The 17,820-nt window shown below is 41.6% G+C and overlaps 1 protein-coding gene and 1 long non-coding RNA gene across 3 annotated transcripts; one reads left to right on the top strand and one right to left on the bottom strand.

Annotated features, from left to right (window-relative positions):
• Positions 1-42: 42 nt before the first annotated feature.
• SKIC8 (SKI8 subunit of superkiller complex) lies at positions 43-7,409 on the bottom strand. 2 transcript variants are annotated; one of them, XM_072345072.1, is made up of 11 exons: positions 7,255-7,378; positions 7,029-7,072; positions 6,911-6,938; positions 5,578-5,683; positions 4,551-4,723; positions 3,405-3,553; positions 3,120-3,213; positions 2,390-2,483; positions 1,645-1,737; positions 1,022-1,100; positions 43-303 (listed from the first exon to the last, which is right to left on the bottom strand). In XM_072345072.1, the coding sequence occupies exons 2-11, from the start codon at positions 7,038-7,040 to the stop codon at positions 214-216; spliced, it is 918 nt and encodes a 305-aa protein (XP_072201173.1). In that variant the 5' UTR covers positions 7,041-7,072; positions 7,255-7,378; the 3' UTR covers positions 43-213. The 2 variants fall into 2 exon arrangements, with proteins under 2 accessions (XP_072201173.1, XP_072201174.1); XM_072345073.1 differs by having other exon boundaries at positions 44-303; positions 7,343-7,409.
• A 2,250-nt stretch (positions 7,410-9,659) lies between these two features.
• LOC140256591 (uncharacterized) lies at positions 9,660-17,526 on the top strand. Its single transcript, XR_011904811.1, has 3 exons — positions 9,660-9,722; positions 17,003-17,104; positions 17,323-17,526. It is a non-coding gene; the product is annotated as an uncharacterized lncRNA (long non-coding RNA).
• The last annotated feature ends 294 nt before the right edge of the window (positions 17,527-17,820 follow it).

Here is a 17,820-nt window from a genome sequence, read left to right on the forward strand (position 1 = left end):
TGACTATATCCACCTAGAAATGCTTCTCCAAAAATCACATATTAATTACAGCTGTAGCTTTTATTTTAAAAAAGTAAAGCTTTCTCTCATGCTAAACAGAATTGAAATTACAAATGATCTCTCATTTCTTCAGCATCACTAAAATGCTTTTTAATATTAAAAAAGTAATAATACAAGGACAGCAGAAAACCAAAAGCAATTAAGTCAAGACATTTAAACAGGACAGTCATAAATATGGATTTCTTGGTCATCTCCAACAGATACAATTTTGGACCCACTTCCATTATATTTCACACCCCAAACCTGCAAATAGGACATAAAAAAGATTATCAAGGAAGACAGTGAAGCAAAAACTTATCTTTGTAGCAAGTTATCTGTACTGACTAGAAGAAGCAAAAGAGGATCATTTAAGAAAACCCCATAGGAGCTGATTTGATTATACCTCTTGCTTTTAGCAGCAGTGTGCCCTCTAGTTGTCTGGAAAGATTTTACTTTCCTACTGACCATAGATCATGTATCCTTTATATGCTTGAAAACTACCAGTGTGTGCTTGAAAACGTTAGGCTTGATTTATGTACTCTGAGATGCTTTCTTGAGTATACGATAACACAGAACAGATATTTAAGAAGTATCAAGCATCAAGAATGCTTAACAGGCTTTCATAATAGTTCCCCCCCCCTTATGCATCTGTGTGCTGTCTGAAGTGATAAACAAGACCACAGGCAAGATAAAAACTAGAGGGTGATAAGAATCCCTTTGGCCATCCAGGACCGTCCTTGTTTGAACCTCTAAAAATGAGTCATATAAGACATTTACCTATGCCCTTGAAATACTAGTTTGACATTAGGTATCTAAAAATTACTAACAATTTGAGGATTTCATTATAGCAAGATGAAGACAAATCCCAAAGCTACAGTTCTAATTTTAAACACAAATGTGCTTAACTGCACACCTTAGGTTTCCTGTAAAGATTGAGACTTAATGGGACAGCAGACAGAACAATTTAAAGTTGCTAACATACCTGGTCTTGGTGGTCTAAGAAAGTATGAACGCAGGTTCTTGTTCCAGCATCCCAAACTTTTACACTTTTATCAGATGAACTGAAAAAGTAATATTGATCAACATCTAAATTAACAGATTAACTACAGTTTAATAACAAAGACGTGTCTTACAGCAGGTTCCAGTGACCTATGAAATACGTTCACTGGTCCTGTGTATGCAACATAAAAATGAGGGCTCCCATTTTAGCCAGAAAATTCTTCCAAGATCTTTGATAGAAAGATAAAGGAACGCACGTTATGTAAAACTGGGTTGCCTTATTGTCTGAGCTGTTTGAGGAGTTGTTAATCTATTAGATCAACATGTAATACTATGCTAGATTGCACTTGTTTGGTTTTTTTTAATAACAGCTTTTCAGATCTGTAGAATCAAACGGCCCCTCTAGAGATTAAGATGTTTTTCACATGGAGGGAAATACATTGCACTGGGATGACCTCCCCTGTTCATAATTCCTATTACATTGCAGATTGTTTCTTGAGCCTAAAAGGAATGGAATGTTTCAACACAGCTACTTTCTGATCAATTTCTTTATAATTTCTTTCTTTTTTTTTAAATAAGCGTAAAGGATTTTAAACTCGTGAGTACCTGGAAACAAAATGGGTATCATCAGGACAAAATGCTACATTTAGCACCCAGGATCCGTGACCGCTTAATGTGCCAGCCAAGTTGGCATGCTGTCTGTAGAAAGAACAAATTCAGGAAACACAGAATTACAACATAAACATTTGCCTTGTAAATCCCAGGGAAAGAGCAAACAGATCATACTGCAGTTATTGTACTCGTAAGAGTTCTACAGGAAGATTACAGAAGGTGGCTTCTGGACATTTTTACACCCAAAGAAATTCTTTTCCATTTCAAGAGTTAAAAAGGGGCCACTAAAAAGATGCATAGGTGGAAGAAATGCTTGGACCTGAAAAACTTCTATGAAGAAGGCACAGTAATGCAGGTGTGGTTCCTTTTCCCCCCAAGGTCTTCCAGGTTTTGGCACAGTGCAAAAGAAAAAGGTCATAAACAAAATCACTTCTTGGGTGCAGATGTTTAAGATATGTAAACACAAATACACAGGACAGATAGACAAAACAACCTGTTCCCTACAGGGTCAAATATGAGAAAAGTCATTTGTTTGCAAGCTAAGGCTGTCATCTGCCTATGTGCTTTTTAAAAACTAAAGGGTTTATGCTTTAGTTCTTAAGCTAAGGTTATTCGATAAAGCAATCTCCAAAAGCTGAACAGGATTCCAGAGATTGGAGGGTTTGCTGCATTTATTACAGCATTGCCCTTTTAAAGTAGTTATTTTACTGTTAGCATGTGTTGCAAAGTGACAACTCACACATCGTAGATTTTGATGTAGCCGTCATCTGAAGCAGTTACAAGTAACTGGGAATCTGGAGAAAATGTCAGTGAACGAATAGGCATCGCATGACCTGAAATTGAAGTAGTTCTGAGCTTTGAATGCTGAAGCACGTCCACTCCAACACAAAAGTACCTCCTGTTTTCACAGCTGTGGATCTTAATTAGAAGCAGTGTAGGAAAATGTACCATTTTCTGATCTCACACTGCTTTCTAATAGGGCCAGCATCATACTTTCTGATATGATTTTGTCATGTCTGAAGTTGTCAGGTTCTTTATTAAACACCAGACACAACTGCTTAAACATTAAAAGCACATCTATCTTAAAAATGTGCATCTTTTACAATGTGTTCAGTTGTTTTCTAAAATAGGTATAAATTGCTATAAATCTGACACCATCATGAGAAGAAAAACCACATGCACAGTAACACAGATGTACCTCATTTGTGCAATATACAATTCTGCAACACAAGAAGCAACTGCAGTCTAAAAACTGAGTTAAGCATTATTGATATTTACATTTTAAGATAGGCATTTATACTACAAGCCTAAGTTCACATTATGTGTCAGAGTATACTAAATAAATAAGGTCTAATGGAAAAGAAACATCATTTATGCCATGGCTGTTGTATGTGATTATGACTTGTTAAATTCCTCAGTTTTCTTGAGCAAAACAGTAAATTGGATAATGCAAATATGCAACTTGTTACCTTCTAGCGTGTGCAGAAGTTTTCCAGTTGCAATATCAAAGATATTGATAATGCCATCTATTGCTCCACTGGCTAAGTATTTTCCATCTGGACTCTGTAAGACAACAAGTATGCACTGAACAGCTGTAAGAATTCCTGCTCCATACCTCCCCAATGCTCTAGGCACCTTGTCACAAAGTACGGCTGACAGTGGTACATAGAAATTAGCAAAAGGAAGAAAAAAAATCTGATTTACAACATATTACAATTTATTTCACTTAAGAAATTATTAATTGTGCTTCTTACATATGCAATGCTAAGGATGAACTTTCCTCTGGTGTCCAGAGAATATTCTTTTTTTCCAGTTTCAACACCGAAAATATTTACTTTTCCCACATGACTTCCTGTTGCAAGGAACTGGGAATCAGGTGAAAAAGCCAGGGACCAAGCATCAACTGTATTAAAGAAAGCAACAGCAAAACGTTAGCTGAGTACTTCTGCTAGTCCTTATCCAATGATGTCAGTTCTGCATGCATATGTTTATACTATTCTTAATACTCCCAACTACTGAATGCTCTCTTCAGAGTGTACCAGCTTGTTAATGTTAACTTCGTTAATGTTAACTTCCTTCTATGTAATTAATGGCACATAACATTTATTTCAGTTTAGCGGAAAATGCTATTTTCTTCCAAGATCTTGGTTTTAGTAGCTCCTCCTGCAACAACAGGTTTAGAATTACGACTGCGTATGCAAAGCCTGAATTCTTTTCTCCTAATGACAAAAGATGCTCAGCCAGTAAAAGAAAGAAATGCAAACAGTTAAGAAAGCAACGAAGAGACAGTAGAAGCATTCAGATAAAAGAATGTAACATGGATCAACATGCCTTGTGAGTGAGTTAAAAAACCTTTTGAGGGTAAGGTAGCCTATTTACCTGGCACAATGTAACTCAGGCACTTCTACAGGCTTAATATTAATTACATAAAGCACGCAAAATTGTTATTAAATAAAGAATTTGCCTGTGGATCAGTGATGTATTTAGAATAAGACAATAATGAAATAATCTCTATTTCAACTTGGAGAATGCAACATCCATCAACGGACTTCAGTTTCACTGTAATTTGACCTGCTCCCCGAAGGCTTGGATGTACTGCATAAATAAGCACCACATAAACAGCTCAAATTCCCATCATACTCATCTGTACAGTTGCTACAGTATCTACCAAGAAATACATCCACATGTATCCAGAAAGCGTTAATAGTGTGTAAACGTAAAACTGTGCAATACTACTTTGTGATGAGTTGGTAGAAATCATTAAGAATTTAAGATTTTGCAAACAAAGAGTAGAAAAATATTCTGGTCACCTGAAGTATTCTAGTTACATACTGTCCAGTATTTACCTCCTAGTGTTAGTACACATGTTATACACAGACAGCTTAACGCTGGGATCTTACCAGGACCAGCATCTATTGACTTGATCTGTTTGCCAGTTTCTAAATCCCAAAGGCGAATATGGGCATCTAGGGAGCTGGATGCTGCAATGGAACCTGTGTGGCTGATATCCACAGACACCACTCCCAGCTGGTGACCCTCCAATGTCCACTGTAGATCCAATTTTTCATCGTTCCTTTTATGACGGGGAAAAAAAAGGTTATGAATAGCTGGGGGGTACTTTACCAACATGAGACTGAACAAGATAACCCACAGTTCTCCATTTCGGTCAGCCAGGGAGCAATATAAGTGAAAGGCAAAGATAGGGATGCATCGATTGTCTGTGGTACTCAGAGGAAAGAACAAACAATGATCTGCCATATTTATGCAAAGCACTTCATTTCACATTCCTAAATATTCCCACAGAAATCACCGTTCCGCAGCAATATACAAGTACTTACACAGCAGACTTCATCTGCCACCACAGCATGAAACAACAGCTAATGTTTCATAATATCACAACAGAGCAACTCAAGTAATTAAAGTGAAGCACACGCCTACCTTCCTCTTGACTAAAAGAGAAGAAATTCTTTGCCAAAGTACACGTCACTGTTACTTTATGAGGATTATGAGGATCTGTTCTTTTTGTAAGAAAGGAAAGTGACATTTCCTTTTTCACTGTACTCCCATTATTCATTTTGCAGCAGACACATTCCATCCCAACGCATTACCTCATAAAAAGCTGCATTTCTAATTCTTCAAAATGCAACAAATCCTACCACTGTCTGGTAAAAGGCATGGGAAATGTGATGTGCGTTTTCAAAAGGGCTTGTGCTCTTAAAAATTCAGTGCACCTCTGGAATGCTACCACTCCAAGACAAAAAAAGATAAGGTCTGCTCAAGGGAAGAGCTGGATGCTGCACTACCCCTTCCCTGATGTAATTTCTAACATCCTTGCAGACTGCAAATCTAAGACTGCTGTAGCTCCATATCAGCTGCTTCCCAGGGTTAAAACTGCTCACACCATCCAATACAAAGCACTTCACTTACCACTTCCAGACCTTCACAAGATCATCCAGAGAGCCAGAGATCACTGTTTCAGAACCGTCTTTTTTATTCTTCCCCCAGGCAACTGACCAGATGGCATCATCATGAGCTAAAAGAGAATGAAATCATAGAAACTAGAAGTTAAAAGCAATTTCTTTTGATGTACGACAACAACCAGTTTTTACCTCCTGATAACAGTAAGAGCAGATAGGCCAATGAATATCTAAATGTGACACCGTTACATGCCTGAGGCAAACACAAACCATGCCTAGAAAAGAGACAATTGCTAAGCAATATTTTACACACAGAAAGCTCACAATAAGCAAGCCTAATGCAAGAAGAGCACTATCTCAATGCAGAACCCTTCATTACTGTTCTCACATAGATATCTATATCTTAATCAATGAAATAATGAGCAATTGTAATAAATCTGCATTATCTAGTTTACAACTAAGCTGTCTCTCTGACTGGGAGCTCTGAGAGGTCCCATCCCACTTTTCTGTTCTGTTTTCTTATTATCTCTTTATACCCTAAATAACTTATGTACGTGCCAACCTGCCATTGTTATCCATATTGCTTACTCTCCTTGTCATCTTGTTCCCTGTCTCCCTCTCAGTTATGTGATACTGCTACTTCATGGGCTGTCTTCTAATTAGCATTAATTATCTTGTAAGTAGTCTAGTAGCCCTTAGGTGAGCTAAGATTATACTGTTCATCTGCTGTAAGAAGACACAAGAACCATCCAGCAAGACAAACTTTAAACACGTTCAGAGTTTGTTTTTACAGCAGTGAATCCCAGCAGACTGGAAGCTCTCTTGCATCTTGAAGTACTTTGTTAAAAACTAAATAGACCCTTCCCCCCAGCAAGGAGATTAAAACAGGAAATTGCTCTTTTTGTGTGTGTTGTTTTACCATTTTAAGATTGCTTGTCCAAGCGTCTGTATTCTAGTAGGTAATTTTATGTAAGGATGCTTTAAAGCATATACAGTTGGCTTAACAGGCAGAAATCATGATGGCTTTGATCCTAAGTCTACTGCACCTGCTGCTGCAAGAACACACCACCACAGTGCCTATAAATGCTAACCAGGACAGCTTCAGAACGCATGAGAGTCCCATCACCACAAGAAGTCGCCCCGCTGCTGGTCAGGAAGAGCTGCCCGCTGTGCAGCAGCACTAACACCTGGCTCTCACTGCTCTGAACATAGGAGCTATTTTGTTTGCTGCTGAAAAGCTGTCCTGAGGTACACATAACATGAACACCCCAGCGATCCCAGAGGCATATCTGTTCTACATCACCCGAGGAAGCCAGAATTCAGGAGTACAAGTGCCTTCTCACCTTGTTCTTGCTTGAAGAGAATACCATACTAGAAAGAGAAAATAATTGGTATTATGCACAAACAGCCTAAAAATCCATCCAACCAGCACGTAGTTTGAGTCACGCTGTTTTGCTTTACCTGTGTGGTCATGGCTGCGAGGAAGCGACCTCAGCAGGAAAGCTCTGGAAGGAGAACATCCATTAGGCCCAGCAACGGGACTCGGAAACAGCGCTGGGGACGGAGGGAGCGCGACACGAACTGATAAAGGCCCGAAGGACCCTCCCGTCACCTCCCGCCCACCTCACCCCGTGCGGCCCCCCCGGACCCCATCGCCATCTCCGCGGCCTTCTGCGGCCGCACTCACCCCCTTCACGGGGCGCCGGTACAGTACAGTACAGTACAGTACAGTACAGTACCGTACAGCGCCGTGCCGTGCCGACACACACACACACCTTCCTGTCGCCACAGCTGTCGCCGCCGTCGCACACTGATGAGGTCACGTACCACAGAGAGCGCCGCAAGAGCGCCCCGTCCCGCGGCCTTCCTCCACGCCTCGCTATAGAGCGCCGCCGGCCGGTGCTGCTGGGCGCCTCCTCGCGCCCTAACGGTCACCGCGCGCCCCCTCAGCCCGGCGGGCTCCCAGGCTGCGTTCCTTCACGGAGCCGAGATGCTGAAGGTGCGTTCAGCCGCCCGCACTGCGCTGTGTGCCTCGCAAGATCCTCGCCTGGTCGCACTGAGACAGCCAGCGTTAGGTGAGGAGCCAGCCGCTGCCGTTGTAGCTGTCCTAGAGCAGCCAGCATTCCCGGGCGGTGCGTACTAACCATAACAGCCTTCAGTGCCGCGTGCGGGTCGCACCAGGCTGCTTTTGTCAGCCCCAAACCCGCTCTGTCTCTTAAGGGACCCTTAAAGGCCAAAGTGCAACCCCAGCAATGCACAGGGACACTCACAGCACATCACAGACCCCCAGCCTGACCTCAGTGTCTGCAGGGATGGGGCATCACCGCCTCTCTGGGCAGCCTGTGCCACCGCCTCACTGCCCTTAGTGTACCAAACTCCCTTACACCCAATATAAATCTCCCCTCTTCGTGTCTGAATCCATTTCCCCTTGTCCTGCCCCAACAGACCCCGCTAAAGAGTCCGTCAGGAGGACAAATCCGATTCTCTGAGGCTCTGAATTACAGGCAGGGGATCAGTGGCTTTTCACGTCTGTTAATCAGTCTTTACGTGTGCCCAGAGATCACTGAGAGCAAAACAGCTCGTCTGAGTAAGCAAAGGAGCAACAGGCTGAAATTCTGAGCGTGTCTCAGAACATCTCAGACCCGCACAGAAAAAATACTGCTCTCCTGCAAGGGCAGAGTGAGATGGTGGGTCATTTCCTACATCCCTTATGCCACAAATGTGTGTTTGTTAGAGTGAAATCAGATTAGATGCTGCTTTGGTGCATCAAGAGGATAATGTGAAGCAACATTCCATGTGTCTGATTGTAGATAAACTGCCTGCTTGGAATGGGGGCTGAGAGCCCGTCTCTGTTTATTTGCCCCTGTTACAAAGCAACAATGTGTCTGTTTGGATATTTCAACCCTAATCAGGATAACACCTTATGAGCGTACATGTGTTTAAATGCTGGTTTCGTAAACAGTGTTACAAAGGAAAGCTGGATGTATTTAAGAGCAGCACGATCACCCTGAGAATGTGAACAATTAGAAGTGATCTGGGTTAAAACTGCTTTTCTTTGAGATGTCATACAGAAATTGCAAGAGGCGGTTGCCAACCTAAAGCGCAGTTGCAGAAGACAAACAGAACAGCTGGTTTCAAAACCAGTAGGCTGTGAGGGCTGCCATGGCTGGCTATTGCGACCGTAACTCAGATCAGGAGTCACCATTCAACACTTGTTCAGACTTTCTTTCTCAAAAGCCAAATTTTTGTCAAGATCTCGAGGTCACCCAAACCTTCGTACAGCATGAAGGTAATATAATTAATTAGCTGTGAGCTTCTGCTCTGTGTTTGGATGAGCACTACAAAGCTCAAATGTTGCCGGCCACATCAGCTCCTCTCCCTTGTCTGTAAATAACCCATTAAGTAGTGAGGATGAGAAAAGTGATAGGGATATTTGGAGTGGGAAAGTATAAGAGATGACTCAAGGATGGAACAACGTGCTCTTTTTGGAAAGGACTGTGTAACACAACTGCCACCACAGTGTTGGATTGGATGACGGGTCCATTTCAGGGCAGATCCGTCAATTTCAGGTTTGATTTTCCACAGCAGGGTTCTGTGTAGGATCAGCTGCACAAACCTGCAGGCACTGCGGAAACAAAGGGCTGCCTCCCTCAGAGCAGGGGCTCAGCATTCAGATTTACACCATCTGCCCGTTGTGGGGCGGCAGCATCAAAATAATCTCCGCTTCTTTGTGCTAACAAGGGGCTGGCACACACGGTGATATGTTAATCAGCCTGAATACTTCTGTGTTAGGGACTCCAATCAGTTGTGGCAGGATTCCTCTGCTTACACTGCCCAGTATGCCCCTAGAAAACTGCTGAGAGATTGTTTTCCTGAGAGTGAACTGGAATTATACTTGCAGTTTGCTCATTCATTTCAAGTACTTGTCCCCTTCATGGAGTTCCACCAAAACAATTACACTGTTGAATCTCGGCCTGAGCCACTGATTGAGCACCTGGGAAAGAACCCACCTGGGAGCACAGGTGAAGGGGTGGAGCCCGGCTGCACCTCTCTTAGACCCCATTTGAGAACTGACTGCTATTGGGGAAGGATCTCTTTCTGGAGGTCACTTCTTGGTGGAGCTTTCCCCTGTGAATGAGGAGTTTTCTGATATGGGTGAGCAACCTTCTTCCTTTATAGCACTTCTGTATTGTGCTGGTCTTTTCATCACCACCCCTTTGTTGTAAGGTCTTTCCCACTGCATTGATCTGTCTAATTGCTACAGGCCATGTATGAGCACGTGTAATCCACCCATCAGCACTGTAGTATGTTACTGTCAGGATAGTAGAGAGAGAAAAGCAAAAGCCGCAGAAAACAAGATCCTAATTACAGTCCATGGTTCCAGTTCTGAAACAAGTCCAGTTCTATACTTATGTGCTGGCACTGCTTTAGGTTTGCACTTACATACTGAATTGCTTCTTTAGCAAGAAAGAAAGTCTATATATTCATCCAAGGAGCAATGGGTTCTTTAGACAGACAACAGAGGAAAAGGATATCAAAGCTGCCAGAGACTGAGCCAAATGGGAATGAAAGTAATACTTGCACTTGTAAGTACAGATCTCTCTGATTGGCACTCTGCTGTTCTACCCCAAATCATCTTTGTAGGGTAATGGTGAGAGGATAACTTGTCCTGGAAAGCACTTTCCTTTAAAATGAATGAGGTGGGCAGTGAGACTGGAGTGACAAAACAGCTTCTTCTGGGAAGGAAAGATGAAAGTAAAACAGTTAATTAAGCTAATAAATCCTATGAACTAGACTTCCTCCTCAGGAGCAACCTTATCCCCACCACTGCCTGCAGAGAAGCCAGAATGTTTAGATGTAATTGCAGGCCTTTCAGTCTCTAGGTTATAGCATTTATAGGTCAAGGGGAGCCTTTCAGAGTACAGCTATTTTGAAAGGAATGATTTAGAGAAGAATGCTTTTCATTGTGTAAGACTTTCCAGGAGCTGATCTGTGCTTGGTGACAACTACCCCAGCCATTGTTCTCACTTTGTCTTCTCTCCCTACCTGTTGGAAAACTTCAGTCCTTCCTTCAAGTATTTGCTGCGTTTGATCAGAATTACTCTATTTTATTCTTGATTTTGTTCTTTCTTGTGGCTTCTCTGTTGGTTTTTTGTTGTTGCTGTTTTGATGGGGGGAGAGGTGGATCAGAGAGAGTTTCTTGGGCATCCACATGAGCCTGAAATGTTGAACGAGTATATAAAAATCAAGGATGATGAAAGAAACATCTGGCATTTGTTTGTCAGGATCGAGGTGTGGAGCAGGGAGGAAGAGTTGTCTTCACCTGCTGTGGAACATCCTCAGTTCCACAGTTTGTTCTCTGCCTGACCAAGTTTTTCATAGTTCATTACAGATGAAGACAGGATGGTTCCAGTCTTTGGGCATCTGCTTGTAAAAGTGTTACTGATTTTATATTCCTTATGGCTCTTTCCTTTATAAGATGACAGTCTAGTTAGATGCTTGAATTAGTTTGCAGCCTACTTTTTATTGTAGAGAGGAGCTGAAAACTAACCTGGCACTGCGGCATCTTTGTAGCTCTAATGATCTTTTTTATATGAAAAAAACAAACAAACACAAAACTCTGCAGCATCAAATGTGGAGAGTGCAGCTCTGGCTGTTGAGAATAATTAGTAAGAGAACTCCAATCAGTGCCCATTTATTGGCTTTCCTGGTGGAAAGCAGGTTTGAAATAATCAGCTTAGATACTTTCACAATGTTTTCAGACATTAGACTTAGTGTTCATTCCTATGTATTATTTTTGTGTCACTGTCTAGAATGTATTGACATAAATGGACACTTGGATCTCCAATGTCTGGTATCCATTGGCATGGCTTGCTGGCAGGCAGGCTACACGGACCCTCGCTTGGCTCAACCAGCCAATTACTTTGCCACTTATCTTCATGTCACTGCCTCGCTTTGTTATTGCAGTCTTCAATGCCACTTCTGTCTTCATCAACACTGTTCCATTCATGCTGTTTGCTTTGATGACTTTGCTGGGCAACCTCTTTCATGTCTTAGTCTCCTTGAGAGAAAGCCTTATTCTTTCTCAGTTTGTTTGTCTGGCTCCCAGACCCTCAAATTGATGGTATTAATCTTACATAGAGGAGCTATGCTGGAGGATAAATGCCAGTGCTCTACATGCCCTGGCTCCTGTGAAAGTCAGTGGGAGGAGAACTAAGCACAGCACACCATCAAACATTGCATTCAGTTACTGCTGGACAAGGTGCTTCAATCAGGTTATATACATTCATTAAATCCTTTTGTTGCTTGCATGCTGTTGGAGCCCATTTCACAGTGGTGCTTCAACATACTATTTATGTGCAATGAGAGCAGGTTTTCTTGGCTTACAGATTTTACCAGGTCCTGATCACAAGTTAAATGCTCCGTGGACTCCATTCCACAAATACCTGTGCTATGCTGTATGCTGTGCACAGCATTTCTGCAACAACACCTCAGCCAGGAAAATGTTTGCCAGCTGACCCCAACTTCTGCAGTCAGGAACAAAGAAAGTGTTCTTTTAGGCCCTGGCGATACAGATTTAGCAAAGTGCTGTCATTAGTTTTCATTTACTCACCCTAGACCATGTTCTGGTTACTGGCAGTGATTAAAAGATTGTTATTTAAGTGCTACAGTCACCATAAATACGGCTGGTATAGTTAAAAAAAATCAAACATCAGGCACCTCTTGTTTCTACGTGCTGCTTTCTGGGCTGGGTTTCAGCTTCCAGGGAAGGGAGTGAAGTGCATAGAAGGGGGATAGTGCATGAAAGCTAAGAAGTCTTTTATTGTGAACTGCAGTCTGGCTTTGAACCTTTTAGTCTTGGGAAGCTAGAAGGTAGTCATGTCCAGCCTGACCATGGACGTGGCAGTGTCAAGCTTGGGCAGTTACATTATGTGTGCATACACATCTCCTGTGCAAATCACAGCAAGAGCAGCTGCTTTTCTGGAGATGGGATGTTCCTGTGCTTATTGCATGTGTTGATAGAAATGTTACTGCAATTGCTGATAAGATGTTAATTTAAAGTGAAGCAGATTGTAAATATGGGTTTCAATGGAAAATATTGCCCAAGAAAGACTGAGGTGGAAGGTTTTCCAATTGCAATATGTTGAATTTGAGAGTTAGATTTCCTCCAAAAGCAGGAGAGAATCCGTTTATTGTGCAGTGAGTCTGTCTGTAAGGATTTTGCAGTTGAGCTCCTTCAAGATCTCATCTTGCTGAGTAAAGACAATCTGCTTTGCCATCTCTGCACTGGTGTCTGCACAAATTCTTTTTATTGTTGCTTTCTTTTTTTCTTTTTTTTTTAAACCTGAATTGGGTCACTTTCCAGTCTTCCCACATTAGGGCACGGTGACAAAATCTAATGTGACAGCTGCCCAAGTGTTGTGATGTTTCCAAGCGGGAGGTGTGAGGCACTGAAGAGAGGCTCTGCCCTTGGAGGAAGTAAATCTATTGGAAAACAGTCTCGGGTCCTTCCAAGTGTTCTGGTGTCTGTTTTTCCAGCAAACTGTTGTAAACCTCATTGAACTGCTTTGTCTAGTAGAGCAGATCTGAACTTTCTCGGACTGCTGCTGCTGTGTTCCTTTTGCCTGCTTCCCTGTGGTGAGGTGTAGCTGGTGCAGGTCTCATAAATTGCTTTGCTGAGATAATAGGAGGCAAGCTGGGCAGAATGTGCAAGCACTGAGCCCTAGGGGACCAACATTTGAGTGTGTTCAGCTGGAGAGGAGAGCTGGGGGGAAAGACAGAGGGAAAATGCACAGGAGCAGAGCTCTCTGCTACCTGTTACATGGCTGCACCTTGCTCTTGGTGCCACTGCAGTGATGGAGGGTAGCAATCATCATGCACCTGTCCCTAGAGCTTGAGGAGTCTAATTAAGCTACTACAATACTCTTTTCTCTGCCTTGGTGTTTTGGGTTTCTCCATCCACAATGTTGTTGCTTTATAACTATTCTGACTCATTTGCCCTGACTCTTTTGTTTCACATCTTTGTCATGTGGAGTATAAGTTAACTGTCTTCAATCCAAAGACCTTTATAGCTAAAGCACTCTAATAAGTTTATAGTCAAGAACTCTGGCCCTTTTGTCATCTGTGACTCAGTGTGACAGACTCTGCAATAATCACAGTAGCTACAGTCGAGTGCCAAAGTCTGCTTCTCTTTTTTCACATGCAGCACTGTGTTACTGCTGGAGTGTTCTAGTTGGTCTCAGTGGGCATATTTGAGAGTTAACCTATGACCCATTCTGAGAAAGGGTAGGAAAATCTATTCCAAATTATTACTGTATAATAAATAATCTCCAGATAAAAAGTTGGATTGATTTCAGAATCAGTTTCCTTTTGAAAGAGTAACAAGAACAGATGTATTGACGTGTTAACATGCCAATGCAAGTAAACAGATACCAGTGCACGAACACCCTGACTGCTGTAACATCCCTCAGCTACTCTCAAAATAACTGGGGTAAGAAACTATGGGTAATTTGCATAACCAAATAACTAATGGCCAGTGACAACTACAATTCTGCATCCCTAGCTAATTTAGAAAGCTTTCACATAGTTTTATTATGCCAAATTGCTTGATTTTCATAATGCTCCAGGTAAAACTCTGCATTTCATTAAAGCTTGCTTAAAAGTGGAATCAGTCTTGTAGATAAAGTATGATTATTCTGGCTGTGTAGGACTGCACAGCTGTGTTTATTGTGGGGTAAAGGATGAGGAGGCGCTGCGTACAGAAGTATATATATGAAATGAGTGTGCTTTTTGACAGGCAGAGTCCTTAGCTATCAGTAGAACAGCATCTGCTTTCACAGGAGAGAATTTCCTAGAACTGTTTGAAGTGGTTTTAAAAATAAAATAAAAATAATAATAATAATAATAATAAAAGTCTTTATTTCCTAAAGCAGCAGCAGAACAGAATACCAACATTTGCAGTGGAAAAATATCTTCTCCCGCATTGCCCCTGCAGTGTTTCATACTATTGGTGCGTTCCTCTGAAACTGTGCGAGTGCATCAGGCCCTTCTTTATTTTCTATTCCTGGCTGACCCAGAGACTTACTCTGTCAGTGTGCTCTCCTGCCAGGATGGGGATATCCCAAGGATTTGTACAGTTTAGTTTCTGGTGGTTGTTTGGTTTTTCTTTATGACAGCGTTCCAAGTCTGGCATCTTACTTGAACATATGAACTGTCTCTCATGCCATCACTGTAAATATTCCCCCTGGAGAGACAGACCTGGTAAAAGACCACACCAGTTAATGGAATCAGCTGAACGCAGAAATAGGTGCTGCCTGGATTCTCCCGGCAGGTCTGTGACTTTGCTACTACTTCTTACTTCCGAAAGTTCTCTTCTTTACATTGTAGCTCTGGTAAGGAAATGAGATAGAGTATTTAAGTTAAACATTGTGACACTGTTACTGCATGCGCATGGGCGATCACAGGGGCCACGCACAGTCCTTGTTAGGTTAAAACTACAAGTTTCCTCTTTATCCAAACTGCGGCCAACAGAGCAGAGCTGGTTCCAAAGAGAATTTGAAGAAAACATCAGAACATACTGTATACTACAACCCACGGGTTAAAGAAGTTGAAAAGTACGTTAGAGGAATGCCTTTACTCCAGTTCTTTACGCTTCTAGGAATTTGTCAGGAAATCACAGACAGATATGACTTATCTTTTTTCCTTTAAATTGTATTGGTTTCATGTTATTCAGCTTGTTTCATTTTTAAAGCATTCGATTCCTATTGTTTCATACTTTCTACATTGCTAATTAGGGGAAGTGATTTTTCTTCATATTTTTCTGATAAAATTCCAAAGAACAGTTTTTATCCTGTGAGCAAACTACTTAGCCTGGGGGAAGAGCCAAGAACTTACAACTCCAATAGTTGGCTTGTGTGCCTGAGAGCTTGGAAATTAAAGTCTCCTACTATTGCTATCACCTTTCTGCACATGCACACCATGCTATCCTCGTAGTCTCATCTCTAACCACGCCATGTGGTGTGTACAGACAATGAAGAGTCAGTCAAGTAGAGCTGCTCCAAAACAAGCAGTGATATCATGAATGAACAACCTCTCTTTTATTGCTACTTGTGCACAAGGCCAGTGAACAGCTTTAATCTGTACTGTTAACCTGCTGCTGTTTGGCATTTGACAAGCAGCATTAAACAGCCTTCTAGATTCAACACACAGGATTGTCAATGTGCTTTATTAGAGCTTTATGATCTCTAGCTGCCTTACCTACTATTATTTACCTTTCACTTTTGATACGTCTTTACAGTGGTGAGACCATGATGCAGATCTTTTTTTTTCTTCCAAGTTACTAATGGGTGTTGTTGGTAAGAGCCAAGGTCTGTCCTGAGAATGAAGTTCCAGATTCTGCATGCACTTTGGGTTGCAGCTTTGGGAAGCATGCGTGCTTCAATGAGTTCCACATATATACTCTGTTATCTACTTGTATTTTCAGTGTGTCACTTATCCTTTTTGCTCCTGTCTCTCTTTTCCTTGATACTTCTCATCTGTGTCATACTTAGTGTGGTGCCTACCTACTCTTCTTGTCAGATATAACTAATGTCACAGGGTCCACGGGAAGGAGGGACATTTCTGAGCTGATTATGCGGCCTTGTTCCCTCATTGCAGGATGACTGGTTACATGCTTCACCTCTTTCTTTGCCTAGCATTTTCCAAGCTTGGGGACTCCATTTTAAATGTGTGCTAGCTGGAAGGGTTATTTGAATCATTTTCGATGTGTGAGATGATAGCCAGTAGCACACTATGTATATTCATGGGTTTTCTACCAACCACGAGCAATTAGAGCTGTGCTGTACTGTATAAAGTCAGTGTCATGCTACATGCTGTATGTGTGTATGGTACAACTAAGCCCTTAAGCAATGTCAGACAAAACAGCATTTGAAATCTTTAGCCAGCAGCAAACCAGTCTGTCACAGTTATTAGACTAAAAACACAGGAAGTGCACTAGAGATTACTGTGAAAGTATATTCTGCCTAATCACAGCTGCAGGCAGTGTCTTTCTTAAGCAATAAATAAATCAGCAAAATGAAGGTCTGTTTCAACAGCAGCAAGTCAGGAGCTCATACACAGTTTACCTTAAAAAGCATGGTTAATCTTGTTTTTAGCATCCATAATAGCTCAGTGTAAATGTTTCCTTGTTAAGCTGTGCTTAGTCTATTTCCCAAAGGCAAATATTGTTTCTGGAACTGGTATATCTTGAAATCATCAGCAAACCTCTCACACAAATAACAGTAATAGAAATATTTGTTGCTGCTATCACAATCTGGCCTTGAGCCCCTTGCCAGGAGAATGCCGTTCCCTGTGACTGAACCAAAATGCTGAATCCAATCCTGTTCTTGGTTCCTTCCACTGATTAATGCTCTTTCCTCTTGGTTTCTCATATGCAGATGCAGCTTACACATCTGGTGCCTGGAAGGAGTGTTATTTGTTATCTCACAGATGCCTTAGCACCTATGCCACACCTCTGTCACAGTCCAAAGAAGTCCTTGGTAAGTCAAGTCCTTTGATATATTTTCTCCAGAGTCTTTTCATGGGTTCCAGTCAAACCTTCAGCATCACTAATCTGGCCATTGAGTCACTGAAAAGGAACTTCTCAGCCATGCTTATTTTATTCTTAACAGACAGTGAGTTCAGATTTTTGAAGCACAGCGAGCTCCTGAATGTGGTATGCTGCCCTGATCTTTACCATCTATTCCCTCTATTTTAGATCACAGACAGCCCTCCTGGCTATCTTGCTTCTGAAGCATTTATTTCTTCTGGAAGAAAGCCTCTCAATATTTTTCTCAGTCCAAGCCTGTACTTTTATTGCCACTAATCTGGCAACAATGAATTTAGACCACATAATTTCAGGAACCAGAAAAAACACATTAGAGGGTGTCCATTCAAAATTGGTGGTATTATGAGCAGAACTTGTCTCATTAAAGAAAGTTACGTCCAGCTTAGTGACTTTCTGTCATAGCTCATTAAGGAAAATCAGAATTAATATACTTCTATTTATTCATTTCCAATTGAGTAAGTTATGTCCCTGGCATGTAGGCTGCATTTCTCTGTAGAAGTTCTGCTTAGGCTTGTAGCCCAGATATACACACTGATTTATTTGTGCCAAGAAAATATCATTCATAATTATTTATGAGTGAATAGAAGTAGACAATTAGATCTATAGCACCTGGCATAACAGGGACTTTAATCCTTGGAGGGCCGTTTG

The sequence above is a fragment of the Excalfactoria chinensis genome, chromosome 10, assembly GCF_039878825.1.
Source record: "Excalfactoria chinensis isolate bCotChi1 chromosome 10, bCotChi1.hap2, whole genome shotgun sequence".
Classification (NCBI taxonomy): domain Eukaryota; kingdom Metazoa; phylum Chordata; class Aves; order Galliformes; family Phasianidae; genus Excalfactoria; species Excalfactoria chinensis.

Bases quoted from the DNA above. Each gene is read 5' to 3' on its own strand.
- SKIC8 (XM_072345072.1), bottom strand. The intron at 2,484-3,119 runs GTAACAAGTTGC...CTTCAATTTCAG, and splicing joins ACTTCTGCACACGCTAGAAG to GTCATGCGATGCCTATTCGT. The intron at 1,738-2,389 runs GTGAGTTGTCAC...TTCTTTCTACAG, and splicing joins TACATCAAAATCTACGATGT to ACAGCATGCCAACTTGGCTG.